Raw genomic sequence first — 27234 nt, 5'->3', positions numbered from 1 at the left:
GAATAAACACAGTATGCAGAAACAGGCACCATGACTTTCAGTGTCCCACCTCCCATCTCTAGATTGCCACATCAATCAAAATGAGGGCACGTCCTGTTACATGCACTGACACAAGAATGATAAAGGGTAAAACTGGGAGACAGGTACCACAAGAGAGACGCGTCTGTCCCAAAAGTAAGACAAAAAATGCAGAATAAATATCACTGTGCAAAATATTATAAGATAAAAAGTTACGAGAAAATCTTACCTGCAACATAGTCACCAAATCCAATGGTAGTTAAAGTGATAACCACAAAGTAAATCGCATCTAATGTGTTCCAGCCTTCTATGTGCTTGAATATAACTGCAGGAAGAGCAACAAACAGCACGCAGCCAAACAGTATGAATATTATTGTTGAAATTATGCGAATCTTTGTCTGACTCACATTCCATTTCTGGAAATAGAAGGGGAAAGAGAAGAAATCCATGGTTAATAAAACTGCACTAGTCCACATAAACACCCATCCATCACCCCTGGTGTTCACCGCATTGTTCTAGAAGACAGTGCATTATAACTCTCAAACAGGAAAATCCAAGCAGGATTTTATTTTTAAAGGGGTTTCAAAGCAAACATGACTATCCTAGGAAACATTTGCCAGCAGTAAATGCAGAGCAGGGCTGGACTCTTCATGGTGGCCACATTTGTGTTCTGGGAGAGTGGCACGTATAGCATTAATTAATATTAACAGCTGATCATGCTAAAGTTTTGAGGCAGCTCTAGATATTCAAGTGAGCTTCAAGTAGTGCAGGCACCTGCAATATCTCTACTTCTGTGCATCCACAAATAAGCAAACAAATAAGGTGACTTTTAACCATACAGTTCTCTCTAGTCAAGTAATCGGCTAAACACAACCATAAAAAACAGAACTGGAAGTGATGTAAGAGATCACCTTTTCCAAACCTGGCCCAAGACAAAAACAACCCCACCTAAGCCACTGCAAACACATTACTGGCCAGACACGTGATTGTGCATAATTGCTCTTGTCATCTGAGAGTTTCCAATGCATAACCTGCATCTCGACTCCTTTAGTTTAAGTACATTATTTATGATCTTATCCAAGGCAAATCAGAAGATTACTAGTTTTCTCTTTCCAGCAAACTTTCACAGGTGTTTTCTTTCAGTCATATGTTCTTTAGTCCAAATAAATTAATTTCTTTGTTTTTCTTCCCCTTCCAATTCTTGTTGTTATTACTTGGCATGAGCAAACTATCTCATGTCTCACTAAGTGTTGTACTAAAAACTAGATATGAAAAAAATAGCACAAAATAGAGTGGAAGGATCCTTTCTTATGTTTTGCCTATTATTATATTTACTTTCCTATTTATACTTTCAACTGTGATGTAGGTTTTTCCACAGCAATAAGACATTAACCCATATGAGCCCCTAGAGTCTGCAGAAAGTTTCCATAAAATTGCACCTATACAGCTGTAATTGACATATAATGGAATATTTTACTATTCCTTCCAATAGTACTTTGAATTTGTCCTTCTTGAATTTCAATCTATCTATTCAGACTTCTTTTCAAAATTTTTAAGATAATTTTGAATGCTAATTCTGTCTTCCACCTTCTGGTTCTCTCCCCATCTTGAGATAATCTGTAGATTTAACGAACCAAGTTGTTTAGATATTATGTCAGCTACTAATATTGTCTTCTAAACTGTATCAAAGCTAGAATAGACTACTGCAAAATCCCATTTGACATGCCCAGACAATTTAACATTTTACAAAAAAAGTTTTCCATCCATCCAATGCATACTGGTTCAGCTTAAAAGAAGGGAATATATAAACCCAGAAACTTCCACAAAAATAGGTCAAAAATGAAATCAGATTGTTCATGATGCAGGTTTTCTTGTTTTAAAGTTTTAATGGAAATTGTATTTTACAGACAGCGTGACCAAGGTCAAGCTGCTGTAACCCAAATCACAGTAGCAGTTTGGGTTATGGTAACATAAAATTCTCTGCTCTGACAAATCAGCACTTTCCAGTTTCTTAGGAGAATTAATAAATAGGATAAAGGACTGCAACTTAAAGAAAGACCAGTGTTTTCTTTCAGATGTTGTCAAAAGGGGGCAAAATACTGCTTGGGGGGGCATTCTTGTTGCAGGGATACATCCATGAAGAAGGAAGAAGGAAAAAAGGAAAACCATTATCCCTCTGAGCAAAAGAGACACAAAAATTGATTTCAGATCTTCTATACTTTAGAAAAGGCATGTATTTTTGGCTTTGAACCCTAAGTTCAGGTCCAGACAAGGTACTAGGGAATAACATAGAAATCCACTGAGGCTTGTCTAAAAAAGGCAAGAACATTTGATAAGAACATTTTATCATTTATGTTTTTTATAACTGATTTTCTTTTCTTAAAACACCTTTCAGGCTTGTATTTACATATTGCATAAGGCTACTCAGCACAGGCTCAGTTTGCTTTGCTTCAAAAATAAAGCCATGTCAGACCCTTTCTATACAAAAAAGGTGTCACCCATAAAAGGTTAGGGCTTGTTGCAGAAAAACAGGCCTTCTAACACAAGCAGTGCTGATGCAAACAAAGCTACAAAGTCAACTTGGTTACTAAGTATTCACAGCTTCAAAAATCTGTTAGTAAAATGCAACATTAATGTAATTTTTTGTGTGTGGAACAGATTCTGGATTCAAGGCATTTGGTTGTTAAGAACCGGAACTTTTATCAATATCCGCACAAGCTTCTAGTCTGTTTGACAGGTCTCTTCCTCTATTGAAGCTGTGCTACTTCACATGAATGATTAAAGACTTGTAGCCAAATAAAATAAAGGGCATGATCCTGTAGTCTGTGCTAAACGGTTTAGCAGAAAAGGCTGAGAACACCTTAAACTGTGAATACAGCCTAGTGAGGAGACCACAAAGTGTAGTCCAATGTCAGGGGAGCACGAATAAGCTTCCTATCTTTTATCCTATCTTGCTGCTGTGAATGACCAAAGCTTTAGTCACCTACAGACCCATAAACTTGGAATCTAAGCAGAGATTTTAAGAATTGTGATTTTAAGACTCAGACACGAAACATGATCTGTGAATCAATTCACAGCAACAGTAACAATATCGATGTTACCCCTACAGCTCCCCTCTTATATCTCTTTGAGTCACTGATTTGTTATCACAATCTATACAAAATCCTTTAAGGTCAAGGATCACAGTAAGCTGAGGAGTACAAGGGCAAAGCAAAAATAAAATACTTTGGATCTTGTTCTTCTTCCTAGCCATAATCAGTGTAGGAAATGTTGGGCTTCATAAAATACTTTGGATCTTGTTCCTCTTCTCAACCATAGTCATTGTAGGAAATGTTTTTCTTCATCCAATTCACTCAATTAGAAGTGTACAATAACAGGTTCAGACCACGCCAAGTCCTTCCTACCTTTTGCTATACATCTGGTTGCAACGATGAGCTATACCCTGTTTTTCAGACTTTAAATTTCAGTGGCTAAATTCAGAATAACAAGCAGCATGAAAAACAAACGAGGCAGCCCGCATACTCACAACGAAGGTATCTTCTACTTTGGCAATTCCTTTTCCAAAGATTGTCCCTAGTTGGTCTCCAACACCAGCCAACAGAAAACCAAACAGAGGAATTCCCAGTAAGGCATAGATGATACAGAATATCTTTCCACCTTGTGTGCGTGGTGAGATGTTTCCAAAGCCTAAGTCACAAACAACTTGAGATGTTTAAGAGGTTACAGATTTTACATTACACATTTTAAAAGGACTGCAGGAACAGAACAGTTAAAAGCAGGTCCTACCAGGTTAACCATATGACACAGTAAACATTGTGAAAAATTAAATAAAAATGTAGGTCATACAATCTACACTGAGCTAAAATTAAACTGCTGAACAATTCACCAACTTATCTTCTGTGTGTACTGTGGAGAAGAAAAACTCTGAGAAATGTTTTCTTTAATTAAATGACAGCTCTTCTTATCTACTACATGTAGTTAGTAGCAATTGGTTGTTATGCCTTAGCCTCTGCTACCTGCAAGTGTCTGCTACTGGGCTTGTAATTGGCTGCAGTACCTGTAAGCAACATACAATTTTCCTTCAGACAAGCTGAGTTTCAAAGTGAAGCAGTCTTAAAAAAACCACTTGGATGAGCAAAACAGGGATTTCTAGCATAAATAGGACTGCTTAGATTCTTCATTATTAAAGGCTTTGGTTCCTTCAGTGTTGCAAACAAAGCTTAGAGAAACAGTTCACGGCTCTGTCTATTTGAAAGTGGAAATCATTTTGTCTTCACTGGCTTGTGTGTAAAAGAGCACCTCAAAATGCCTGAGTTGGCTCATTTGCTGCTGGTCCACTTAGAACAGAGAAACTAAAATACAACGAACACAGGCCCCAGCACCCACAGAATCCCCTCAAATGCACCCCCCAGGATTGGTATTTTAATGATTTGGCCAAAGTCGCATAGCCAGAACCCTACAGACAAGTTGACACTTGAGATTAAGAGGTTATAATTCAAAAGTCTTTCTCCTTCAAAGGATCACTCATGTTTTGGGGAGCAGTAACAGTAACAGAAGTAACACCCCAGCATTTTTGGCATTGTTTCACTTTTCATCTCAACAACATGCCTTTCAAAGAAGGTGAGAGGGAGAACTTGTCAGAAAAAGGCTTATTTTCCATGGAGAAACTAGACAAAAGCCTGTTTTAAAACAGAAATTATCTTTTTTTTTTTAGAAAAAATAGCTCATAAATAAATAGCAAAATATTTTAGCATGTAATTGAGAAATTTGTTAGTGTCTCATATGTTGTATGGGATGCTTCATATACACACAAATCCTTCAATGAAAATCCATTTTTCCTGTGAATGAGATAATATACAAATTTTACTTTTAAAATAGTTTAGTGCTTTTTCTCAATGCATTTAAATATTCTGAGCATGTCAACTAATAAACCTTGTCAAACTTAACAAAAAGAACAAAATTAGAGGAAATATCAAATACAGGTTATGGAGTCCCACAACTTTTAAAATTTTCCCTGCACTAATATAATGAAAAAAAGTCTGAATCAGGCAAATGGAAAAAAGTCACAGGAACTTTAGACCAACCTAGTATGCTTCCCTAAATGAGAGTCGGGGCTAAAATTACAATTCCTAATTATAATTCAGGAAATTTCAACTCCACTGAGTTTGCTCTGTCCCTTCATGCACCAAGGAGTAAGGACTCTTGAGTTTTAAAATGAAATTAGGTCATCACCAACCAAAAAGGGACAAACAGATCCAAGCTGTTTTCATAAATATGCCTGTTTATGCATCAACAGATGCTTGAATAGTTCCAGGGTGTAATTCCTGGGAGGTCTCAATGGAATTCAGAATCAGGAATCTGGATACATCAGATTTAGAAAACTCATACTATGGGATTTGGAAATTGGTCTCTCCCCCCCTTTTCTTTTTTTTTGTATGCACTTGCTCCACAAAAGAGATGTCTTGTAATAGTGACAAAACACCAGTGCAGTGAAGCACATGCCAAGCAGGCAGTTTTTCTTGGCTTGCTTCATAAAATAAACAGGCATTCTCTGAGCATCTCACAGCTATTACAGAGACAGTTGCTCTGGAGCATGCTTCTCATCTGCTGCTAATTGGTAAGAGGACACTAAGTTCACGTTCAACTCTGTATATCTTCCTCCCTAAATCAGTTATGTCTTCCTTGAGGGAAGGATGCTGACTCACTTCTACACTCAAATTCTTGCTTTTCATCCTAGAAACTGTCAGATGATTTTCTTCAATAAACAACAGAAAAGGTACTGTATTATCAGTAATACTTTTTAAAAACTCTCACACATTACTGGATAAACCAACAGGGAGGAGTTTATTTGTATCCAGATGCTCACTGCACATAATACAAACCACGGTGCTCTCAGCATAGACGATGTACTTTAGCGACCTGATCCACCGAGGGGTATCCATAACACCGTAATCACATTTCCTACTGTGTCATGTTTTATAACAGGCTGCTGCTGTACACCACAGCCTACTTTGTGAGTTACACAAATTGTCCTTCCCTCCTACTTTCAGCCTCTCCAGTGAAAACCTAATCCATTATTTACACAACAGGAGAGGAAACGTATTTATATTTCATATGGTTGATGTAATTCCCAAGGGGCTTGTGTCAGAAAAATATTATTACTTTCTTTAAATAATAATAATTAAGACAAAGAAAATTTTGTTGCTAAGTAAAAGACAAGGAAAACTTAATTTGGGGCACAGTGTTTGGAGGGGAACACATGGCCACAGGAATGCCACCGCATATCTCTGTGTACCCCACAGCTCTTCTCCATGTGCAGGGCAGGAATGCCTGGCCCCACTGCAGTAGCTTCCTGACATGGTGTTGTCACTTCAGAGTTCTCCCTTCTGCCTCAGAGGCCAGCTTAAAGTATGGCTATGAATGTCTTGCTTGCTGAGAAACCTCGGGGAATAAGCCACATCACACCACACTCTTCTGCCTTTTCCCTGCCTCAGAGTTGCTTTGCCTAGATGGGATGTGAACAGGACACACACACTGCAGTCATAAAGGCGGCCTCAGTACCTTGGTTACTCTTCACACCTTCAGTCCTGCGCAGTTTATCACTTCCTCTGTTTCTACTAAGTGGTTCCTACTGCCGGTTCCTAGAACAAGTTTGTTCCTCATTTCAACCAAAAGGTTTGGTTTTGAAGTGGAAGTGAACAAAGGGCTTATTTTAAACTTGCTAAGTTTATTGGAGAGTTTCCCTCAAGGTTTTTAACAAATGCTATCCACAATGAACAGTAGACTACAAAATTTAACTTGCCAAATGAGATCAGTTTCATCCAAAATAGTGTTCGTTTCAGACAGTCCTTCCCCAATGCACCCTCCCCATTTCACTTTCATAACCAGGAGCATGATTTGCCTCCTAATTTCACCACATCTCTTTCATGTCCTGCTAAGTGCTTAGCATGCCTTTAGTGTCCAAAGGTCTTGTCTCTGACAAGCAGCTGTGGACAAGAAATGCATTTTAGAAGGAGTTTCCACCAACCCCTGACTGAATTAAGAATAAAAAGCCATTATAAGTAGATTGTAACTAATTGCTCCACTCAACAAAATAATATATTCCATGGTTTCAACTCCAAACCCCTTACAGCCTCTGATATTCAAATCAGATTCAAAGGGAATTTGGGTCCCCTTGGTCAGCAATAGAGGTGGAAGCAGTGCTATGCTAAATGAAAGGGAAAAAGAAAGATTTTATAGGATTCTTTTTATTTTCATATTCTCTGTTTTGACATCTTTATTTGAGGATAAAAGTGTCTGTAACTTTCTCATCTGAAGCAGATTTGCTATTAAGCAGAAATTAGTAACTTTGTTTTGCTCAAAAGCAATAATAGATTTATAATTATCAATGTTTGAAGTTTCAATTTCTGGTTGAGTCTTTTTCTCCCTCATGACAAACAACAAGTTATATTGCAAATATGGAAAAGTCTGAAATGCTATGAATTCTCATACAACTGACAAGACACATTTGTTCAGATGATGACCGTGTTCTTGCACTCAAACATGAATAAAAAGGAAGACTGACAATTAACTAAAAGAAATATCTTTTTTCTGTTTTAACTAGAGAAAGAGATCCCTTTGCTTTCCAGTTAACCACTAACTTAGTTCTTCAGATAGCTCTTTTAGACCCACATATTCAGAGTGGATTTAGAAAAACTCCAAATAAGCATGTTTTTCACAAAAAACTATTACTGAAACCAGTTGGCTGTAATTAAGTATTTCTCATGTGAGAGATTATAGATGCTTTTGAGAGTTCCCGGACTAGATTTTACTTGCAAAATTGACTTGAAGAGAGTGTCACCACTTATGATTAATTTATAGCAAATATCTCGAGTGAGATTGAAAGGTCTGGGGAAGTTTTGAAACATTTTCTTTCCAAACAAGAAAACATAAATTCAAATACTAGTAAATGTTTTCTCACCGTTTTTGACATACCTCAGACTACACAAGGCATCATCCTTCAGGTATCAAATTAAGCGAAAATTATACCAAATTAATGTCACATATTTTGAGATATGAGAATCTACTCTCAGTGTAGCTTTGGATATGCAGCCCACTGATGGAACAGCTCAATACTGGAGGATAAATGATTTGTTGAGCAGGCACACTCTTAATTACACAAAAATGGATTACAGAAAGTTGATACTGAGAAGATTTCATACACTCAGAGAAAAGGCTGAGCTCCTGGCCTGCTGAATCCCACGAGGGTGGAGCCAGGAGAAGCAGCTGCCACACCCTTGGCCTCAGCCACCAGACACTGTGTGCAACTGATGGCGGTATTGCCATGGATTCACATCCACCCTGATCCCCAGCTCAATTACAGCGATTACCCTTTTGATACTGACTGTCAAATTGATTTTAAGAGATCAAAAGATGCTTTTTCTAGGCCCTAAGGAGCTATCTGATGAAATCCTTATGAAAGGTACCTCACTGAATTTCTAGAAGCTAAAATGCTTTTTCCCTTTGGATCACCACTTGGGCTCAGGAGATTAGCATTTAAATACATCCCTGCCCATCAGTGCTAAAGCAAAGATATGCACTTAATCACAGACAAATAAGATATGCCTTTTAGCATAAATAATGGTCTAGACATAATCATTAAACAAAAAGACAGTGTATGTACCCTTACTGACTATGGGGAAATCCCTGCATACAGTGCAGAAATACTATAACTTGCATGTTTGTGTTCATTGTGTGGAAAAATCCACATTTTTACTCTGATCTCTTTTCCTTTCCTCTTCTTAACCCTATCCTACAGTTCCAAGTTTGACATATTTGTGTATGCCTGTGTCATATATTTATATATTTACAAATATTTCATGGGGGTTTATGATTTTAATTAGTACTAGTATAAGGGTATTTTCAGTTTTCCATATGACTTCCCTCTCAACACTGTGAAGTAACTAGTAAATTCCTATTCCCTTTTTGACAAGCAGGTAACTGAAGCACAGAGGGAAGGAAATTTCAAAATTCTCTATATCATTTAGGTCCATAACTCACACCAAATATGTGGGTGAGGACTATGCATTACATTGACCCCTAACTAGTGAAAGTTTGGCATCCAAAGTTTTCAAAAAACCTCAGTCAAGACCACACAGATATATGTTGTCAATATTTACAAAATCTTTGGACTGCCCTCCTGTCAGGGCCAACACAGATGCATGTGTCCATTACACATACATTCCTGAACACAGTCTAAGAGAATCTGAAGGCTGAATAAGGACAAGGATTATACTAAAATCTAGGTACTTGGATACATTGAACATGAATACTCTTGCTTTGAAAGTACAATATTCCCGTGTTACATATATTCAAGAACTCTTCACATGTGCACATTCTATGTGTTACAGCCATCGCTTACAAGCTGTTGCCTGTGGATCCCATTATGAGGATGCAGATAATGCTCCTCCATCAAGTTAATTCATCAATTGCATGTACGGAAAATAAGAAATTCCTGCATGAGTCTTGCTGAAGAAGGAGCCCTGTGCAATAAGACAGAGGTAAAGGTATCTCTGTTTTAAACAATAGTCTGCTATAACACTGAAAATCTCTACTTTACAGAAGTTGTGCATAATTTCTTCATAGAATCATAGAATCTTTCAGATTGTGAGAGACTTTTAAAGACTGAGTCCATGAACCTAACACTGCCAAGCCCACCACTAAACTATGTCTCTAAGAGCCACATCTACACATCTTTTATATACCTCCAGGGTTGGTGACTCAATCGTTTCACTCACCAGCTCAAGCTCCTAGAAGACAATTCTCTAGTTTTAGTCACTGATTTGGGAACCATGTTGTCAACGAAGTACTGCTGTTTATTTGGTATTTATTATTCTCTGGAATCCAACTTACAAAATTCTTATTTTTAGCACTAATACATAATTCTGTGATGCAAACTTGTAAATATATTATTTTGAAGGTTATGATGTTCTGGCTTAAGCCTGAAAAAAAGACATTTTATTAAAAAAAACCCCTCTCAATTACCAATACCCCTCTTTAAACTAGGAATAATAACAGGAAAACCTATACTGACATTAATAAAACGTCAAGAACTGACAAGACAGTGGCTGATCTCCTTTCAGTGGTTTCTTTTCATCTCTGTTCTGTGGGAGCAGTAATCAAATCAATAAAACTTCTTTTAAAAGAACAGGCTATAAATATTCATAGAAAATAAGTTTCCTTCAAGTCAAGTCAAAGTGTTGTGCTAGAGAGGTGAAGGAGCATTGAAAGGAAAGTCGCTGTATGGATACAGAAGCTGTTGCAGTATTGAATAACCCACATTCAGTTGCTAAGGCAATTTCTAAAGGAACTGGGTAATAACTGTTAAAATACTTTTAAAAGCTTAAACATCAATTCAGATAGCTCTGCCTCCCAGTACAGGTTCTTCATTTCATTCAGCTGTCACTTCGCCCACTAAAGAGTATGTACATCTCATCAGTAGTAGGACTTCTCTCCCTTTTTCAATTATTTCCTTTTGTTGTTGCTTTTGTTGTTATTGCTTGCAATAATTTTACCTCTAATTCTTATACTAGCAATATTGAATCAGCTCCAAAACCCAAAAACTCCCACTTGCTTTTTTCCTCTGAGAAAGATTGCTCCATGGGAGCAAGATGCCTGCCTAATACGGTTGGCAAAAACAAGATGTACTTTAAATGAAAAAGTTAATACTTCACAATATCATGAAATTTTCACTACTCCCATATTCTTATCAAGTGTAAATCTATATCAAATGTGACAAAGTGACACTCATTCTGCACAAAAAGTCAACAGAAATATCAATGTGTAGATAAAATAAATTAACCCAAGTGATCCACAGAAAAACAAAAATTGTGAATTTTAGATGTGCTGACAAAAAACAGTACATGTACAATTTTTCTGATGCTGCAACTTTCATGGAAATCTGAAATAACTTTTTTTTCTAGAGTTTGGGGGTTTTCTTTAAATATCTTTCCTTTTTGTTCCCTATAAGTAATTGAAGAAACAGGCCTGCATTTTTGTTTACAAATAAATCAATTCTTGCTGCTGGGTAAAGCAAGTTTTGCTGGCCTCTCCATTCCAGGGGCAAAGCAATCCACTTGCTTTCCAGCAGAGTGAAAAACTACCCTGCCTCTACATGTTTCTGTCTTCCCTACAAATAATAAAATGTAGCAGAAGTGTTAGCAAATTACAGCTGTGGCAGACTTACAGAAACAAACGAGATGGGAACAGCTAAAACATGTCAAGTCTCCAGCACTTGGCCTTTCTCTCTAGGAGCACCACTATTCCCAGAGCTGAGGACATCCAGTTTCCCATGAAACATGTTCTGTGCTAGCACAGGTGCTCTGTGAATGCACCTGGGTTTAAGTGAAGCTACACATTTAAAACAAGAACTAAAAACCCCATGATCAGTAGACTCGGACCTCAGATCATGTTAAGCTGATACAAATGGGCAAAGTGAATGCAGGTACCCTGACCTATCAGGTAAGCTATAATTTTCTTTCCAGTTTTAAACTTTTCTTCTTGCACCCTATTTCACTTCAGGAGACCTTTCCCCAGGTCTGTGTTAAAAAATACAATAATTTTTCCTCAGCAATTTTTTCTTTCTGTATCTATTCTTGCTTATATGCTGCACATACACAGCCCACATATCCAGACCATTTACCCTGAATCAGAAATAGGCAGAGAAATTCTGGCAAAGAGAGAGCTGTGCAGGGGACAGTGCAGGGAGACTGCCAGGAAAGAGAAACTCCTGATTTACACATAAATACACAGTTGCTTAATCTTAGTGAGACAGGTAGGAAGAAGGGCTCTTCAAGAGAAAATATGTATAAACACGTTATTTTGCACGTCAAATAGCCACGTATTTCATTCCTAACAAAAATGCTTCTTGATGCAGTCCTAACATATGCCAGCATATTATAAAACAATTTCCTCAAAAATTTAAGGTTAAAAAAGAAGGGACACTGACACATTTCTAAAAGAAAAAGGCCTGAAGATCTTTATTTATGGTATTATTTTCTTATTAAAAAAAAATATTTTTTTGTCAGTGAGGCTCATCATCAAGTACATAAAAGTGTGAAGCTAGTCTTCTATTTTTCTTTTTCTTTTTTTTTTCTTCAGAAATCTTTCCAATTAGGACTAATGTGAAATCTTAAAAGAAGACAAAATGAACAACTATGCATAAATAACTTCTACTGACTTCACACTTTAAACTTCTAGCTATTTATGTGTTATATTCCTGATTCAGCAAAGCAAGTAACATGTTTAACTTTCAATGTTACCTGAACAGAGATAAATTTAAACATTTTTAAATAACTGCAAGCTTATTCATTCTGTCAGCACATACACCTGCAAAGATGAACAATCATATGTACCTTTTCAAATTAAATTCTTTAAAGATTTTCAATTGACTTTTCAACACTCTCATGATGTGGCAGAAATCAATCCTGCAAATCACACTGTCACCAGGTCTTTAATTTCCCAGAATTTCACACTATGCAACAAAAGATTTTTGATAAAATGTCATTATCCAAGCATTTCAAGAAAGTGCAATTACAAGACTGCAGAAATATTTTAAATCCTTCAAAGGAACAAGAATTAATTTCTGCTTCCACAGTTTTTAGTGACTTAAAACTATGCAGATGTGTGGGTTTTTCCTTTGCAGTGAGAGTTCAGCAGAAGACAGTGGAAGATGAGCACTCTGTAGCTCATCAGCATCCTATCAACCCTCAGTACAACTCCATGCCCTCATCCAAGCCACTTAGTGAACTATCGCTTTAGAGATTCTCATGTGATTCTTTGACAAAGAGAGCAGTCTAAATATACGGATTTACAGAAAAGATAAATTTCTCATAAAAGTTTGTGATTCTAAGCAAAAGTTCCTAATGGATCAGTAATTGAACATAAATTTACCTCTGTATTATTGTGTGCAGTGCAAAATAAATTCCAAATTTTGTGCTTTTAGTTCACTGAAATATTTTGTTTACATTCCCAGCTTGCTTTTGCAAGAAGCCATTGTGATTTACAGTAGAGAGGAATTTCAGCATGTAGCAAAATCATGAGCAATTATTTCCTTCACACTGTCCTATTAAGTGTACAGGATATGATTTTTCTTTTACAAAGTAAGTGGAGTCTTTTAGAAATCTCTAATCATCTCACCCGCGTATAAGAAAGTAATTCAAACTGAGACAGAATGCTTCATGAGACAGAGATTAAGGCTTTCAGCTAAAGAACTTCCATTTATATAATCTTGTATTTCAGTTCACAGGGGAAAAGAAACACTAAAACAAATACATATAAAAATTAACCACATGTAAAGATACTTCTCAAGCATTATTTCACTTCTTTTCCTACTCTCCAAAGGCCTAAGCTGAAATACAAACAGCTGAGTTAGTGTAGGCTAAGCCATCTGCCTCTGCAAACACAGCTCTGAGGCTTTCTTGGACTATGGCATATGTATATAGCCTCCTGAATTGAGGTATGAAATATGGTCTCAGTTAGACCAATCCCACCAACCTAGAGTAAGAAAAGATATATTTATTAAACAAAGGGAAAATCTAAAGGGAAATAACTTGAGATTTTGACATCTAAAAAGCACAGATCATCAGCTCACACATTTAATGCTTCTCTCCCTCATGGCTGTGAGGCACAAGGCACAACCCGTCTCTTCCCTGCTTTTCCCAAAAGACCTCCAGGTATTCCCCACAACCTCATGGAGATCCTTGTTGAGAATATCAGCCTTCTGTCCTATTTAAATCCACAGTACCTGAGGGCATTTCACACCCTGCAGAATCTGACAGCCCACATGAAAGCAAGTGATGACCCAGGGAAGACAGCAGAAGCAAACGGAGTCCTGGACTGCATTACCTCTGCCAAACCGTAAAATGGAGTCAGAAAAGGAAAGATGGCCTTTGGGGAGTGCATATTGATGTCTTTCAACATAAAAGTTTTAGGTTTAATGCATGAAGGCTTTATTTAGTTCCTACTTTGAACAAACATTTTAGCCAGTTTTAAAACACAAAAGTATGTGTCTACTTTTTTCTCTGTGTTTCCTTAAGTGTTAGTATGCCTTCTGAAAGCACCAGCTCCCTTTTCATCAAAAGCACAATATCTCTTTGAACTGAAAGACAAGTAAAACTTTTTCCTGAATAAAATAATATTGCTTCTTTTCCCCTAAAACATGAAAGCATATAGAGATACAGACAGCACAGCAGTTATGCAAGCTAAGGACAGTAAATCTTAATGACTTTTAAATAGAACTGTTATTTGACTGAGAAGAGGACAGTTACATTAAAGCATACTTTATGCCCTTATTCAACCTTAAAAAATTAAAAGTAAGAGGAAAGTAAAAAGAGTAATATTCTTAATAGTATTTTTAGCAGATGGCATATATTGATATTCATTTTTCTGTTGTTATTATTGCATTCTGAAATGCATTGCAGAAACGCATATGCTAGTTAGCCCCACTGAAGGTCACTACTACTCTGTTACTTCTAGAATAAGCAAATAGTTGCTCAGATTCATCCTTATAGGGTTTTTATCAATATTTTAGCTGCTGTGAATTCCGTATTAGTTACTTCAGTTTGAAATAGCAAATGCACGGAATTTCAGAAAAAATCCTATATAAATAAAGAAATCTGCACTCATTCTCTTTAAATGCATTTTGTCCTTTCACACAGAAAATAATTGCCAGAAAAAAAATGTAGATGCTATCTACTTTCTCGAAAAGTTTCCATTTTTATTCAGGAATATATGATCCTGAAAAATCACACCAACATAACCAAGACTGTCTATCTTGAAGAGTTTATAGAAGAAACCAAATGCTGCAAATTAGTTTCTTTACATTTTTTGGCAAATAATAACAGTTGATTTTGCAGAAGCCTGCATAACAATCACAGAGAAAACAAAGCAATATATACTTTCACTAATACTATTTGCTTTATATTCAGCTTGAACAAGGAAATTAGAGTAGCTAGTTTGTGTCCAAATATGAAAACAAAATTATCTCCCATTTTCTTTAAATGGAATTATCATGGAAAGGTACTACTCAAAATATTTTGTAACTCTATCTGCTTTTGCTTACAGGATCTCATTTTCCTCAAGCAGCCAGAATGGAACCTAACTGAGATGATAACTGGGAAAATAGTGAATGTTTAAAAAAATCTCACCCAAAGCCTACATTAATTTGTTTACACTTCAGTGTCGAATTCTACTGGATACTACTCATCAAGAAAAATCAGATGATGATAGTTAATTTTGCAGCAAGTAACTAAACTATTACAAACTGAAGCCTATCAATTTTTAGCTTACTTTAACCAGGATTTCTTTTCTGAGACCAGAAATATTTGTAAAAGCCTTCTCTGTCAGTTTGGTATATCTCACAGCTTCATCTGTCAACACAAAAATGGGGCAAAAAAATGTTTGTTGCCATTTTGTTTTTTCAGTATGGCTCTGCTACTCTTGGTAGAAAAAGAACCATTGGATGAATTATTTATGTTTACACACAAACAGATGGAAGCAAAATGACCTGGCTGCACTGGCAGCCCAGAAAGCCAAACTGTATCCTAGGCTGCATCAAAAGAAGCATGATCAGCAGCAGGTCAAGAGAGTTGATTCTCTAACCATGAGACCCCTTCTGAAGTACTGCATCCATCTCTGGGGATCCCAAGAGGGGCATGTGCAAGTGTAAGTCTAGAGGAGGCCATGTAGACAATCAGTGAGCTGAAGCACCTCTTTTATGTAAAGAGGCTGAAAGAGCTGGGGTTGTTTAGCCTGGAGAAAAGAAGGCTCCAAGGAGACTTTATAGTACCTTCCAACACCTAAAGTGGGTCTACAAGAAAGCTGGAGAGGGACTTTTTGCAAGGGCAGGTAGTGATAGAACAAGGGGTTATGGCTTTAAACTGAAAGAGGATATGTTTAGATTAGATATTAGGAAGAAGTTCTTTTCTGTGAGAGTGGTGAGGCACTGGAACACACTGCCAAGAGAAGTTGTGGATGCCCCATCCCTGCCAGTGTTCAAGGCCAGGTTGGATGAGGCTCTGAGCAACCTAGTCTAGTGGAAGGTGTCTCTACCCATGGCAGGGGCAGGTTGGAACTAACTGATCTTTAAAGTCCCTTCCAACTCAAACCATTCTATGATTCTATAAATTTTATATTATATTGCTAAAGTAGCATTCAACAGTGCAAGTCTTCTTATTCCCTTCTTTACAATATTTATCATCTGGTATTTTAAATTTTTCCACACCAAAAAAAATACCTTTAGGCTCTCATCTGGCTACTAAGACACTAATGAAAACCCTACTACACCCCACATGTTTATGTTGAAGTTAAACGAATTTATATTTTCCTCACAAAATAAGATCAAAACGTTAACTGCGTGTATTTCTGTGGTCCAATGTACATTAGCTCCAACCAAAAGGATGAAACTCTGGGACCTACAGGTTTCCCATACTGTAGTTTCTGAAATCAACCTAAAGTAGTACAATACCATACTGCAAGAATTATAAGTGCATGGATGGTTGTAACAGTTCTTCCAGATGGGAGTGTTGGCAATTGGGGTTACTTGATAGTTGGAGACTAGAACACTAGATACATAAAAATTATGAAAATCAGACTAGAAATATTTTTCCCTAACAATTCTATGTAATTTAATTTATACTAAGTTCTGCAATTTAGAGGGATCAAAACAGGTAAAAAGTTTTGAACCTAAATAAATCCTTAATGAAATGCCTACAGATGAAACGTATTCTCCAAAGAAATACTGTTCCCAAATGCATTCTTCATTGGAATAAAATGGTTATATATGCATTCTAGAGGAGTAGAGCTGAATGATCCAAAGCTGCCTCTAGTTGAAATAGCCATTATAAGTAGACATAGGACCACATACAATATAACCACACTCAGGAAACACAGAGAACATGAAAAGATTCTACATAATAGTATCATATTCTTTTCATGTCTTCAATTACAGTAATGTAGGATACGCGCAAAAATTAATTAGGTGCAACAGATGTGCCTTTCCTTCTTGTTACTTGCTTCAAGAGAATTCCTTCAGAAATTACCTAATGTTAAATCAAAGTGTTCCAGAAATACAGTAACAGTAACTCTTATGAATCCATATTGGTCCATTTATTTAAGCAAACAAGAAATGCTCTTCCAAAAAGATATTCTGACTAAGCTTTGAACACTCTTGCCTTCAGGATTCACACATATAGGTTACAAATACATGCAAACAACAAAGAAAATAGACCAAAACATAAAAGAGCCAGTCTCCTATCTCTTGAAGTGAAAAAGAGGAATCAAATTTTAAAATCAAAATCCTCAATGGTACATAAAACCCCTCAAAAACATCATGTACTGGACACAGAGTTCTGAAAGTGAAATTTCAGGTTACTTGGGATGATGAGATGCCTAAGTACTTAAACACCACAAGATGCTGATCATGAAACACAAACCACCTTCCTTATGTTGAGAAGGTTTTTGCCAATTAAAGTGCAAATCAACTACCAGAATATTATAACAACTTTTCACAGATAACAATAGAAAAATAATCTACTTTTGAAGTTCAGTATATTTTCAGATGTATATTGACAAAAAAAGAAAGTTAGAACAATTTTAAATATAGATTTAACCATCTCAAAACAGGTAACACCTCTCCCAGTTCTTCTTCAAGCAAAGAATATACTGTGACCTGAAAATAAATGTATCCAATACTACAGAGAGAGTAGCTGGTTCTATATATCACAATTCTTTCCCTGCACATTTTTTAAAAAGTTACTGCATATGACTAAGCCACTTGATGCTACCACTTCTATCCTGAACAATAGCCTCCAGATGCTCATTTTCGTATATCAGTAGAACTGGAGGAAAAAAATATAAATCACAAATCTGATATCTGCAGTGGAGAAATATAGTGTGTGTTAACAGAAGCTGGCATAGATCTTTCCAGTGCAGCCCTCTTCAGCTGAAAACTACATTGTGTGCCTCAGCTGTGTTGTTCAGCCCTGTACTCATAAACCCTTGGTAAACACTACAGAGTCCTAATAAACATCCAGTGCACAGCCAGACTTTCCTACTGTTTCTCACTGTTGCCATAATTTTGATGAACTGAAAATCTAGAAACTACCACACAAACTGAACAATTGAACAATTCAGAACAGGAAAGACAGATTTCCACAGAAAAATATCCCCAAACCCAAAATTTTCTCCAGATAGCATATAATCTTTTCACATGAAAGCATTTAGCCACCAAAAAATTAATTTCTTACTTGGCACCAGTATTCTTGGATGCAGGCTTGCCTGTAACAACAGTGGAAGACCAGGAGAAACTGGACAAGATTGTTCTCAAATCAGCTTGACAGCGAAGGAAATTCAAATCAAATTTTTAGGATTGAACTTAGATCTACACATTTCTTGGAGTGGCTAATGTTTCCCTTTTACTATCACTCATTTTAACTCCTATCATTCTCGAGCTGATTTGAGAAGGAATACCTCCCCACAAAGTTATTGTCATGCATGTGAAAAACACAGACCTCAAAAGTGAATATATAGCCTTACCTTTTGACGGCTATGTAATAAAATTAAGAATATAAATTATAACTCAAACTTTTCCTGTAAGAGCTCCCTGATGAACAAAATCAGCTATTTAAAATTTCTCCATGTTGTTCATTCACAAGAAGTAAGCCAGACACACTGCTAACTCTATTCCTCTTTTTCAGGGAAGCCACATGACTGTGGTCCATTTTTCCCCCTGTATTTCTAATCAGGTACAAAGGTTACATCTGCTCATTCACCACCTTCAATTTTACTATCCACATAACTGTTTCTGGCCTCAGCTATAAGCTACTTCTGTGCTGCTTATCTTCTATAACATGAAGGAGGAAACTGCATCTTGTAGCCAAGTGACACGAAATGTCCCAGCTGAGGAGCCTTGAAACTTCAGAACATGAACAGCAGAAGGAAAAAAGAAAGGGTTTTTTTTTCACCCACAGTCAGTGAGTTAACTTTCTTTTACTTTCTCTCACATTCGTTTCATACACCCCCATCAAAGAAGATTGACAAACTCTTGAGCCCCACAATAAAACCTCTCTGACCAGAAACGTAAACACCATCCAGGGCTCAGCTGGAGGCTCTGACTGCAGTATGACTCCTCTGCAAAGTTGCTAAGACACTATCTTATAAAAGATGAATAGATTTAGTATTTCTACCAGAGATTAGACCTGCATAAGCTAGAACCCTGCTCAGGCCTCCCAAAACTCTTGAGAAATCCCTGAGAGACATTGCATAACACTACACTACTCTCAAAGGGACTGATTATATGCATCCAAGATCACTGCTGCTATCACTCAAACCCAAAAAACCTGGAAGTCAGGCTTACCTGTCAGTCAAGAGCTTCAGAAAGAACAAAACTGCAGAACATGAAGTACCCCACACCCCTCCCACCAGGCAGGGAAGTATCAGGGCAATGAGGAGAAGACCAAAGGTGTCACCTCATCAACACCACAAGCTACTGGCTTACACAGCCTTGGTGCAGCCATTTGGCTGTGAAATCATCCATTACCCCAGCTCAGACTGGAACTTTAGACACCAGAGATTTTAAATCAGTGTCCACTTTTATATACCAGCTGAAGGGATCATTTTTGTCTTCATGTCCCAGAGACAAACACATTCAATGGACTTTATACATCGATCACCAAGGTATATCAGCTGCATGTGAAGTAATGTTCAAAACACCACCCAGAAGATGATCTTAGGCACAAAATGAATAAAAGAGAGCTCTGATTTCTTACAGCTAATCAGTCTCTCTCCTCTTTGCATCAAGTTGGAGAGAAATTTCTGCAAGAACAGAAGTTGTTAACATGCACTTATTTGTCTGGAGGTGGGAACAATAAATGACTACTAAAAGTTAAAGCCATATACTTTTTGTAGAAATGCCAGTATGTATATCTTTAAAGACTTTGATGCAAATACACATGTGTAAACATATGCTCATACCTTTAAATATGCATTATTTGTGCAGTTAGAGAATAAAGAATTTTATCATACACAGATTGTGTTATACTATTCTTTCTACTGTATGGCTGAGCCAAATACTAGGAAGTCTTCATCTTCTTGCATACAACAAGAGATATTTTTCTGGAGGCCTTTCACTGTTCCAGTTAAGTTATTCTAACTCCCATGAGCTCTGGGCAAACTGAGGTAAGTTATGAGAACCCCTCTGGCTGCCCTACAACACAGTTAACATGAACTCAATTGTTCCACTGTTAAAACAGGTAAGAGAATCTCCAAAACCTGTCAGTGTAGGAGTACCTTACTAGGTGGACTTGAAACCTTTCTATGCAAAAGGACAAAGATTAGCAGGCAATACTTTAACAGCATCAAAACAAACTCATCAAAATCTAAAGCATAAATGAGAGAAAACTAGAATGGCATAGATTTGAAGAAACAAAGAATACATATAGCCAAGAAACCTAGACGTAGTTTCAGTAAAACTACACTGGACCCTGGTGGTATTGCTCAGATTGAAGGAAAAAAATGTAATAGTATTTTTTCCAGCATATTTTAATTGATTTGTATTACTATTACCAGAGTGCCTCACAGGAAGGACAAAATGTCATGATTACAGAAAGACTTGAGAAGCATATGTCTCTATCACCAATCGAAAACAGAAGAGTGGAAAATTCTGGGGTTAGACATTAGTGAACTCACAAATATTGTATCCAGGAGTACCACCTGGATGGTCAACATGTTGTCTTCTAGCCTCAAAATCATCCCTTTTCCACAGGAGTCCACCAAGGCTATGACACATAGAGAGCTTCCTCATGCCTCTCAAACCAGGCATACACACAGATGTTTGTAGGCTCAGGACCTAATGTTTTAACTACACCACGTGTCACACAGGCATTATTTTTAAATTTTCATGGTTGGATATGATTCCATCTGGCTCCTGTTTAGATTTACTGGTCGTATGTATCAATACTGTCAAATATTGGTAAATCTGCTTTTCTCTCTGGAATCTTTGCATTATTCTGTGTCCAGTGGTCCCTCATCAATAAAGCATTCCCCATCCCAGCTGCTTTCTCAGCTTCTCCTGCTATGAATTTTTGGTGTTAGTTAATAAGCAGATCTCTATGGGAGCATTTTCACAGAGGACTGCAGTTGAAGTTTCCATCCTTTCTCTGCGTGACTATTTAGCAACATGCTGTTCTACCAGGCATCTGGCAATTTTTTGCATCTTCTAACAGCTTTCAATACTTCCTGCCTCTATTCCATCATTAGATTGGTGCTGTAAGTAGACCAAAAAAAATTTTCCTTTGAAAAATCTTGAACTTTCTGGATAAGGATGAGAATGAAGTAGTTCAATCTTTACATCCAGCACATGAACCATCTTGCATTGGCAGGAGTGCATGGCCAGACAGTGGCAAGATGCCATGACAGATTTATTACCAATCTCAAACACATCACAGCACGTATCCTCAGCAAAGATACATTGCTCACTGTTGCATGCATCCTGGTTGGCAGGAGACACACACATGCCCAGGACTGACAGGCTACTTCCATAATGGGTAACATTATACATTCGTATACATACACATGCACTCAGACTTCTGCCAAAAGCAGGGTTTACAAAGCACCACAGTGTAAAGCCTCCCACTCAAACATGATGGGTTTGTTTCTGTCAGGTCAAATACAACACTTCTCGATGTTAATGAGAGCTGAATATGGGTACCATCATATCATCAATATTATTGCTAATACTAAAGGAAAGTGCCTGTCTTTCTTCCTTTGATTCCCACCTCTATTGTCCTATCAAGGCTGCAGAGCACAGCAAAAGACTTGTTCAGCCAGGCAGAGCCTGGAGAAGGGATGTCTCTAGCATTAAAGCCAACATATTACAAATTGTTTTCTTGACTGACAAATAATTTTGAGTGCCTTGTTACCTATTGTATATCTAAATTCATTTATTCTGAGACTTATCTCTTATTTTAGGCATATTACAGAAAGGATTATTATTTTTAATTGGTCTCTATGAGCTACCACTCACAGAGAAATATTAGACAACCAATAAATTTGGGGTGCTCTAAATATCAAACATAAAACATGGTGTGAGAAAAAAAAATGAGTAGCACAGATGGGTCTTTACACTTTCACTGTTAGTTCTGTACTTGATATTTGTATGATGATCTGGTAGCATATCAATATGGAAATCTTATTTCCAAGATTAAGTGAAAACTATGCAAATTTTAAAAAGTGTTTTGTTATGTGAGTGAAGATGTCTCTCAGTATTTGCAAGATTGTTCAAACATTTTGTAGAGAGGCCTTTTATAAGGAGGATGATAAAAGAACATAAGTGAGGTAAAATGATAGAAAAGCAAAATGTCTTTGAGTAGAGCATTGGATACAATTAGAAAAACAACAGTATTTTGGGTAAATGAGGCCTTTCTCAGCTATGCTCCAAAAGCTTATCAGTTCTTCCAGCTGTTCTGAGTGGCTCTGGTAGAAGAAAGTGCTTTTTCCTACAGATTATGCCTCTTCTGACAAAGAAGTAATCACCTATTATTGAATTCTAGTGATGTTACAGTCATTTTTCTCAATCATAATTTGCTGTGGTTTTTATTAGTACATAGTAAAAAATCCCTACAAAGTGCATTCTTCCAAACTCCTAATAGATCAAAGTAATAGTGATCATACCCTGCTAGAATCTGCTCCTGCATACAACTATACCCATGTTTATGAACTGGCTCATCTAAGTCTTTTAATTTTAAAGATAATTTAAAATTTAATTTTAAAATAATTTTTTAAATTCCCAATTTCTTTCCTGTCTATCTCTCCTTTCCTATTGTTTTCATTGATCTCCAAAGGTGTTTTTAAACTCTGTAACTCTCTGTATTGTACAGCATTGAATATTTTCCATATTACATTATCATACAGGTTCATCAAGCTCTCTACCACTGAGGCAACTGCCAGGACTGGTACTTTGAAGGATGGAGGAACATGGCATAACATAGTACACCTCTCCTACTGTGCTTTAAGGAACTGTACTCTTGCCTTCTCTAACTCATAATTAGTTCAATGAAACAAAAAAGTTGAACTTAAGATATCAAATGATAATTTCTGTTGTAAGCTATAATACATCAAGCTCCAAGACCAGGTATCTGCCACCTACACTTTCTGCAACTCCACCCTTTAAAATACAGAACAGTCCTTGGTCTCTGCAACGCACTGATGTTTCTTCATACAAAAATCCTGCAAAAACTCTAAAAAAAACCTGCACAAGGTCCCAGAGAAACTGACAATGTACACTTGGACATGAAAGCAGTTCAGGTTTCTTACCCCACTAGTGAAGTACTCCATGCAAACATTTGTCTCTCCTACAAATAAGTCAAAGAAAATGAAACAAAAGAAGGAAAGGCTGGTATCTTACCCTGTATATTAACCCAAAATCAACTGGGATATTAACATTTTTTCCTATTTATGCCAGACCTACCAAAACCCCTCTGCAGCTTCAGAGGTACCTGTGAATCTATATATTTTACAAGACACCTAGCAATGAAATCTCTAATTCTTGAATTTCAGTATCATCACTCCCATCTGACACTATTTTGAGATTAATATTCTACCAGCAGCAATTGCTCAGTTATAATGTGTGTGCATTTCTGACAGCACTGACTCATTTCTTCTCTAATTATTGCTGTAGATTCACACTGGCTACTGTTCCTTTTACCCAATCACTAGAAAAGCTTAGCTTGAAAATTTCAAGATAAAAACACAGAGCTAAAAGTACAGAATAACGACTTCTCCAAGCCTTCACTGACCTGTAGTGGACAAAAGGGTCTATCAGTTTAGTTGAGCAATCAAATCTACATTTCATATTTGTCTGCAGACATGAAAATTCTGAACAATTTAACAGCAATGACTAATTAGCCATCAGAAGTTCAGATGAGAACATGCCATTCTTCAAGTACAGATTTAAAAGCTATTTACAAGGACAAAAAATATACTAGTAGGAGTCAGTCATAAGTCATTACAAATTTATAGATGTCTCTTCATACAGACGATCCACAAACCATCTCACAGCAAAATAAGGTATTTTAGGCAAATGCAAACCTAAATTACATTTTTAGGTAGCCTAAGAAAACACCACTTCAGGGCTTAACTGAAGCTTAATAAATCCCATAATGAGACACAAAAATTAAAAAATTCTCAGTCTGGATGATCTATAATGGATCAGTGAATTAGATAATGGATTCTTGTTCTGGTAAGCACATTTTCTCTGGTCAGTTCTTAACCAGACAGTAGACATATGGTCAGAAAAGTTCTTTTTCAGGCTGTCAAATTACACTTTCCAATTACCCTGTCTAAAGCATGGAGCAAAATTTACAGACCCTAATATATGTCCTTTTGTATCCACCATTCTTTCTTCTGTTGGGGAAAAATTAGAGCAAGCCAGAGAGCAAAAGCTTCTTTGCCTTCACAAGGAGCACTGCCATGACTGTCAGTGTCCTAACACTTGCCAAATTCTAGCAAATGTATCTTCATGCACCCATTTCTCCAAGCAGTAATCACAGTTGTTCAACAACCTCAAATGCTGGGGCTTTTTTTGTTTGTTTGTTTGTTTTTTGCAAATAATCCGCACTTCTCTACCGGAGTGAAGTGGTGTAATGAAAGCATGAATTGGTATCTCCAGGTCAGTTTGAAGAGGAGAAACATTTAACCCAGCAACAATGCTGGCAGATTTCTGAAAGCATTTGGTGACATCAAATGAGTTTCAGCATATACTGGTCAAGAATTGGAACAGACTGCCCAGGGAAGTAATGGAATTACTGTCCTGGAAGTGTTCAAAAAACACTTGTGGCACTTGGAGACGGTTTAGTGGCCAACATGTCAGTACTAGGTTAACACTTAGACTAGATCTTGGAGGTCTCTTCCAACCTTAATGATTCTATAATTCTATGATTCTATATTTATGTCTAAATCTAAGACTACATTAAGACTGCCAACATAAGTTTAGAGTGGGTGCCAAGAATATATAATCAAAGACCTTTTTAGGCCATTAGAATTCATGGTGTTATCCCCTGCAGAGATTGTTACCTACTAAATGAGAGGCTCTAATAGCCTCTGACATTACTTGATCTTATTTAGCTAAAAAAATTATAGAGTAAGATTAAAAGATCCACCACTATAGCGAAAAAAATTCCAGTCTTTTTAAGTTAGTCTGTTGTGGGGTTTTTAAAATAGTATTCAAATATCACATAAAATTAGATTACGCAAATTGGAACCGGTACAGATCCTCAATCCAAGAGAACCTTGATGCTGAAATATTTTTTGATTGCAGAGACAGGAAATAAAAATTAGAAGTTTTAACTGCATAATGCAAGATATCTCTCTAATATGTCATCAGTTAAACTGAGAAATACTGACACTTGGGATGCTTGATCATGTTGTTACCATTATGACCCAAAATACTTGCTTCAAAGAGCTTGTTATCTAAATAAACAAGACAGACAAAACAACACAACAGCACAGAGACCAGCACAGGATGGCAAGCACCATGCTGGTTCCACAATCATTTGTTTGCTGTGATGCATCACGCAGCAAAAAAGCCTCAAAGACCTGTGAACTGAAGTCATCCTTCCATCTACCCATGTTTTCCCTAATAACTGTTTCATGCCACACCATCCAAACAATGAAGGTAAACTGAGCAAGTCATTACTAATACAGGATGCAATGATATAATTTCATAATCAAAGTCAGCAAAAATTACAAGCGAATGAATAATCCTCACTACAGCTAAAAAAGACAACTAAAATGTTCTGAGTTTGGAAAAGAAGAAACAGCAGCTGAAGAAAAGAGGAGGGAATTTCCTTCCTATGCAGTCTCTTCAGACAGTAGAAGTTTTCACAGGTTAACAAGATGCTAACATATACTAAAAGGAACCTGATCTTTCAACTCTCAAAGATACTATCAAGTATCAAAAAGAAAAAACTTTTCTTTGAACTAACCTCAGTAACAGAAAAGAGTTTATTTGTTAGGCCCACAAACAGCGTCACCAATCCATTCTTGAGAGGTATTTAATTAAGATTAAACATCTGCAGAAAGGAAGGGAGATGAAAAATCTATACAGCAAAAGGAAGCAATTATTCAGAAGTTACAGTTGGAGCCTGGCTGTCAGAAACAAGAAATGAACTAAGAGCAGCCTACTTAATTCTTCCATTTGGTTACAACTTCAGGCAACTTCATGACGTTCTGGCAGATAAGAAAAACCACCAATGTTTTAAAATCATGTCATATTTAACCAGATTTAGTTTTAAAACTGGATTCTAGAACTTAAAACATACATTTTATAGAAAATAAGTTCTGTGAAATGAAAAACATAGTTATATTCAAAGCATTAAAGGCTACCTTAGCATAGATGGATTCTATAAAGTATTTAAATTCTCAAGGTTGGAATTCTTTTTCTGCTTACACTGCTTGATACTTTCCACCTATTCATCAAAATATTAAAATAAGAGTCCCATACCCACAGTATCTGAGCATATTAAATTACTGATTTCAGATTGACAACTGGTTTTGAGTAAGGATCCCTGCAAGTAGGGGAGACTAACTGGGTCCATGATTACTATCAAATTTCTGTCCAGTAAGTGAGACTTGAATTTACACAGTCTGTGTTGTTGCTAAGAAGCAACTACAGCAAAGATGTCCAAATGAAGTAATGTCTTGTCTTTAATTATACTTGGCTTTCTCTATGCTCTGATTACTGGTCCAGCAAAACAAATCAGAGTCCCACACAAGTGCAGAAAAGAGAGGAAAGCACATCTCCAGTGAAGACACAACAGGAAAACAATCTGCAGATTTATCCCCACAGAACCAAAAATCCAAACACTTAGATGCTAATTTCTTACAAACATCCAAGAGTATTTCTAACTACTTCACTTAGAAAAACCCAACCAAATAGAGACATAAAAAAATCAATCAGAGCCTTCCTGAGCTAGAATAGGATGATTTTTACAAAGGAAATTAACTAGAAGGAAGATGTTATTCTTCTCAATCCTGCTGTGCAAGCCCAGACTAAAATTTTAACCATTAGTAGTCAATATGAGAACACGTTGAGAAAGAGAGCAACTCATGTGTTTTACAGGCTAATAGCTGCATTACCACACAATTTATTTGCTTTTAGCTAGTATGTAGCAGACAATTATG

General features: G+C 36.8%; 1 protein-coding gene across 4 annotated transcripts in view; it reads right to left on the bottom strand.

Moving 5' to 3' along the window:
* KCNK2 (potassium two pore domain channel subfamily K member 2) overlaps window positions 1-27234 on the bottom strand; it is a 108260-nt gene that overhangs the window by 25217 nt on the left and 55809 nt on the right. For all 4 annotated transcript variants that reach the window (XM_027681940.1, XM_027681942.1, XM_027681943.1 and 1 more), the window contains 2 exons: window positions 3545-3705; window positions 248-434 (listed from right to left, as the gene is read on the bottom strand). In XM_027681940.1, the coding sequence (XP_027537741.1) occupies window positions 248-434; window positions 3545-3705 (348 nt within the window). The remainder of the gene's footprint in view (window positions 1-247; window positions 435-3544; window positions 3706-27234) is intronic.

This window comes from Neopelma chrysocephalum, unplaced genomic scaffold, assembly GCF_003984885.1.
Source record: "Neopelma chrysocephalum unplaced genomic scaffold, ASM398488v2 Primary Assembly neopelma1_61b, whole genome shotgun sequence".
Classification (NCBI taxonomy): Eukaryota; Metazoa; Chordata; class Aves; order Passeriformes; family Pipridae; genus Neopelma; species Neopelma chrysocephalum.
Note: the sequence above shows the minus strand (reverse complement) of the source record. Positions and strands in the feature narration are given on the sequence as shown.